The sequence below is a fragment of the Cyprinodon variegatus genome, unplaced genomic scaffold (genome assembly GCF_000732505.1).
Source record: "Cyprinodon variegatus isolate N-32 unplaced genomic scaffold, C_variegatus-1.0 Scaffold492, whole genome shotgun sequence".
NCBI classification, from domain to species: domain Eukaryota; kingdom Metazoa; phylum Chordata; class Actinopteri; order Cyprinodontiformes; family Cyprinodontidae; genus Cyprinodon; species Cyprinodon variegatus.
Window position 1 is genome coordinate 588,517 of NW_015150945.1, and position 5,743 is coordinate 594,259.

The 5,743-nt window shown below is 39.0% G+C and overlaps 1 protein-coding gene across 1 annotated transcript in view; it reads right to left on the bottom strand.

Annotated features, from left to right (window-relative positions):
* Positions 1–1,748: 1,748 nt before the first annotated feature.
* The window catches only part of LOC107094594, a 7,923-nt gene continuing 3,928 nt past the window's right edge, over positions 1,749–5,743 (bottom strand). Inside the window, exons 3-5 of the mRNA XM_015390307.1 lie at positions 2,072–2,773; positions 1,804–1,920; positions 1,749–1,753 (exon numbers count right to left, since the gene is read on the bottom strand). Of these exons, the coding sequence (XP_015245793.1) occupies positions 1,749–1,753; positions 1,804–1,920; positions 2,072–2,773 (824 nt within the window). The remainder of the gene's footprint in view (positions 1,754–1,803; positions 1,921–2,071; positions 2,774–5,743) is intronic.

Genomic DNA, 5,743 nt, shown 5'->3' on the forward strand with positions numbered 1-5,743 from the left:
TCAATCAAATTTTTTCAGTCATAGCATCTCGATTCATATGTAGCAGCTAATATACGCAACGGTTGAAATAAGAAAACAGACTCATTTCCTTTCCCATTGAGTTGCGTCCCAGTGTTCACGGGGATGGTAGAACTGGCAGCGTTGCGAGGCAAGGGCTCAAACATGTACGGCTGGAAGCCTTCTACACCAAACCAAGCTTCTGCTGCCCTGGCGTCCTCTTCCACAACATCTTCGTCCCCGCTTTCCTCCTCTAAATAAAAAAATGGATGACGGAGGAGACTCATCCATGACCTCCGACACAATCCTTCCATGTTTCTGCTGTCCATAGTGTTCCTTGATAGTGTCGTTGCTAAGTGCTACTCGTTCCCAATGTAATTTTCCATTGGGAACCTACTAGCACTGAGTTGCTAACTGGTTAGCAAGATGCTTCCGAGACACTGGCCACAACTAAACATGCTTGCAAACCCTCTGCCACAACAATCCTGCCCCCCTTGATAATCAACCAATCACATTCACTTTATAAACTAGTGTAAAGTCGGGCACCACAAAGGAGAATTTGGAACTGTAACCGTTGGAACAGTTGCCTCCCTACGACTTTAAGCTGTGTAAGAATATAGAAGACAGAAATGGCAAAAATCTAAAAGTGACTCCTCAAATGTAGCCCTTATTGTAAATAAATAACTCAATGTATTTTCTCTCTTACAAAAAAAAAAACTTCCTGCGATGACTATGATTTCTGTTTCACTCTCATAAAGACTCTCTGCTTTACCAGAATGAAAGGGATACACACGAACAATGTTCCATTTCACAGTAGCATTACAGCTTTCTTTATAGTTTTTTATTTTATTACGTTAATCAGGTCATTTACTTCTACTTAGCAAAAAGTCCATTGCAAAAAGTTCAAGGACCTCATTGCCAATTCTTGGACTGAGGGACAAACTACCACTCTATGATTATTGTCATTTACAGTCTTGTGACAAATCTTGGGTTGTAATGTTCTATGGACCAGAAGCCAGCCGAGTGTTGATGGCTGCTGGTCCATTGTGGTTCACACATTATGTGTCAACCTTCCTGTGTTTGAGCTCTGCAGGAGGTTTTCGTTCCACTGGTGGAAACTTCTGCAGTGCAATTTAGGCCACCATCACCACAGAAATGAAGGTTAAACAATAAGAGTGTTATCGAATGCTTTTCAAACCTGGTGCTCTAAGAGATATTAATACATAGAGAGTTTTATTTCTTTATTTGTGTTTACATAAGGGTTTAGTAACAACTGAACATTTAGAAAACAAATCTGATACAAAAAACTGCACAATAATAAACAATAATTTCTGTAATATTTTTCAGCATTTCTATATGTTATAGTTTCATGCATGATGGAGGATGTTCCAATGGGATCAGACATGAAAGGCATGCTTTATTCTTTTTTGCTTCTCACTCTGGAATACACACAAATGCTCACAGCATTATCCTCTTGCTGCTGTCCTTCAACTCTCTTTAGATCCAGAGCAGCATAATGGAGACTTTCTGTGTTGTTTTCCTGTCATTGGCAAAACATATTTGAACTTAGATTGATTCAAGTTTTAAAGATCAGGATGAAAAAAAATCTCCTATTAACAAAAGTGCTAGTCTGGATATTCTGGGATATATTTGGATTTCATGAAACTCTTACCGCACTGACAGTGATGTCAAGGGCTCCAGAAGACTGTGGTTTACCAGTCCCTATAAACCACAATGTGTAAATAAACAGGTTAGACTGTAAGATGCATATATAGATAAAATCTAGATTTGAAATGGAAGCCTTACCTTTGCAGGACAAGCATAGCTTGGCCTTAAGTTTATGTCTCAGGAAAGACAAAACAAGGAGCCCAATAATGGAGAAAGCGAGGGCCACACTCAGGAAATACACCAGGAGAGAATGCACTGTGGTGAAGGTAAACATGTAAAAAAGCAAAACATAAACAAACCCCTCTATATATGTATACTTGTATTATATGACCCTTGACTAATAAAGAATCAGTGTAATTCATTTTAATTGTGTTTAACTGGTTGGACATTTGCAAAGATTACATACCTAAAATCTCCACATTTGTTCCTTCTCCAAATACAACCATCCCACATGAGGCCAGAGCACAGTAGTAGGTCCCAGCATCCGAGGACATCACAGAATTTAACTCAAGGTTTGAAGTGCAATTAACACCATGAAGGGGTCCATTTTTAAGACCTATACAGCTTTTTGCACTGGGATACATGAGTGAGGGTTGGGAGGCAGTATGTCTCAACCAGTAAAGGCTCTGTTCTCCTTTGCATGGTTCAGCAGACACGCTACAGCTCAGATTTAGTGAATCTCCGATTTGTAGAGGAGTCAACGTAGACTGTTGAACAGGCAACTGGGAGTTTGATGAAGCTGCTTTGACACGAAGGAAGATTCCTTGTCCAAATTCAATGGCATTGAATTCTAAAACAACACAGTAATACATTCCAGAATCTGATGGCTGAAGGTCTTTGATTATTAGATCATTGAGTCCTTCTTCTGGCCCTGAAACAACTTGAAATCTATCTTTATATACTGAGGAGATTATGGCTTCTTTGCTGTTCCTCAAACGTTTTGATATCATACAAGGTTTACCTCCAAGACTTTGCTTGTACCAAAGAAAGCAAGTTACAGCCTCATGCTGACAGGAGCAGCGTAAAGTCAGGGTCTGTCCAACTTTAGCTGTCTTAACGCCAGTTTCCTCAATAATATCTGAGGTTTTGACATCATTAAACACTCTGCCTGTAAAGAAATCAATAAAAAGTTAGATTTTTCTCTGGTAAAATGCCTTTAGCTCCATTCAGAATAAAACCGGAACATAAAGAAACACTAATCATCATTTGATCAATACTCACAGATATTGCAAAGAAGCAAGAAGAAAATAAAAAGCGGCTCCATCCCTTTAATCAGACCGACATTCTGTATTCTGAGATTAGAGCTTCACCAAGCTCTTATAGAAGATACATGGCTGCTTTTGATTGGCTAAGATCAATGGACGTTTTTTTTCCAATAGGCTTTTGATTTGTTTAGGTTTTGATGCACCAAGCTTTAGTAGAAGATACATGGCCTCTTATGATTGGCTAAGATCAATGGAAGCTTTTTACATTAGACATTTGATTTGCTTAGGTTAAAATGTTGAATCTGCTACGGTTACGCAAACCTACCAAAAGAGGGGAACAACTGGGTCAGTTTTCTCAGGCGTACTGTGGGAGGGGGTGGGGGCTCATACTATTGTGACCCCGGGTAAAAATTGCCCTTAATCCCGCCTTTGCCACTCCATTGGTTAGAGTGACAGTCAGTCACACAGTGCATTCAGCCAGTCACTGCATCAGGAGTGGTTATTCATTATATTGTGAGGGAGAGAGCTGGATACAAAGGAGCTACAGGTCTGTGCTTCCAAACAATTTGTTCATCTCTTTGTTTATCATGTACTTTTAAAACCTCAAAATATAGAAAAATCATGTAGATCTGAATACCCAGTGAGTTTGGAGCCATAAAGTTATAATGCACTGAACTATATATGGAATTGGTGAGTAGTGAACACAATGTTGTTTGTTTGTTTAGCATGTAGGTGATAGCCAATGCTAATTGCATGAATTAATTTTTTGTGTTTTAGATGATGAAATAAATGCTGATATTTTTATTTTGTCAAAAAGACTAGATGTTGGATAGAATTTTATGATTTATTTATTTATGTAACTGAAATACAAGTGTAGTTATCTAGCAGACTCGTAATTTACTGTTCCTGTTTATTTCAATACAGGCCAGGTGACCCTTTTTGGGCTAAAGGCTGGTGAGCTGAGGACTAGCTGTGCCAGGAGACCCTGAAATCCACTCCATGCGGGTCTGGTCGGAGTTTGATGGTCAATAGAATTTCCTCCCCCATCTCATCATACAGACACACAATCCATAATTCATCTCTTCCCCATTGGAAACAATTTGCTATTGGACATTTCCAACTTAAATAACTGGACAATCAAATCATGGACTTTTTAAATGTGTGTCAATCAGACATTGTGCTGACTAGTGGGGTAATTAAGGATTTCCATGCACATTCATATTGAAGATCTACAGCAGTACTATATATATATATATATATATATATATATATATTCATTGTATTTATATTTTTTTCATTCTGTGTATAGTTGGTTTTTATTTAACTTTTTTTTTCTCTTCTATAAAATATACAGTATTGAAAGCACATATTCCGTTGTACTGTTTTTTATTGATTACTGACGACAGCTACAGTAGACAAATTTAGTCTTCTTATATTCTGTGCTATCCAGTCCTTCAAAAAAAAAAAAAAAAAGAAAAATGTTAAAAACAATCCTCTGGACTTTCTTTCCTAGTTTGCAGAAGTTTCGATCTTCCCATCCAGGAAGCTATTTCAATTTAAAATGTCAGGAATATCGTTGAGTTCAAGGTTTTATACAGTAGCCTATCAAAACCTTGTTTTGTTTTGAAAACATGCAAATTGAAATGGATGAAGGGGTCCACCCCTTTGAAATGGGGGCCGTTGGCCTCCTTTTTTTAGCCTGCAATACCCCATACCCATCTTAGATGGTACATCATGCATTCTTTTTGTCTCTCCATCTAACATATCCAAATTATCCTTGCTCAAACAGGACTTACTTTTTATAGTGGCCTCCTGATGCTAATCTTAATCATCCAGAAATTCCAAATGAAACAAGAATTTAGACAAACATTTGACAACATTGGCAGTTCTAAGAACATCTGCAGGAACCAATGTGCAATGAGGGGTGGCCAAAAACTTAGGGTGGACCTATGTTGATCATGACCAGTATTTTCATCAACAATGACAATGAATAAATTATTTAGTTGACACTCCTTTTTTCATGACGATAACAAAAACTGTCAAGCTAAATGTGGATCTTTGTTAATAAAAACTTGAGAGTTAAGGGCTTGAATTTTACGAAAAAAATTTTACTGAGTGGTCTGTCAGACATTTAAAATGCATCATTGTGTTGCAATCGGCTGAGGAGTATCAGCCATGCTGTTGTATCTTGTTTAATCACGCAGCCCACCTGCCATACAGCGGTGCTCATTCTGTACGACCACAGATGTATCATGGCAGCATCTGCGGGCTGAAATTAATCCAGAGTGATCCTGTACTGCACGCTCAACTCTGACAAACTGATCTTCCAGCTAATGGCGTAACGACACCACAATAGGCCTGTAAGCAACATCATCTAGGTGGGCCCCATATGAAGTACAACGCCCCGATCCCACCCCCCGCCGCCGCTGCCATGTGCCCAATACATACACACTTCATCATTTCATAATTCTTCAACTTTACTAGACATGGATCTACTTTAGTATATTCTGCTGTAAAATGAGTTTTATTGGGCTACCTTGAGTTTCTCAGCCCCCTCCTCACCCACGCTCTCTCCACTCATCTCCTGGTCGCAATCTTCACTCACTGTAGCAGCAACGTCCTCCTCTCCTTTTTTGGTTCTTTGAAAGAACATGTTTATTTTTGGGAAGTTTTGTCCGTTCTTCCAGCAGCTCTTCTTTCCTTTTTCTTTTCTAGGAATCCGCTTACACTGCATGAAAAGTGAGATTTTCGTCCCCGTAAACTCCCGCAGATCTCCCTGATTTTCGTCAGTTTCCGACAATTTGCAACCCGCGCTTGTCCGCGTTTGTCGTGCCACAAATTGTCGGAAACGGACTCTGACGTATGTGGAGAGC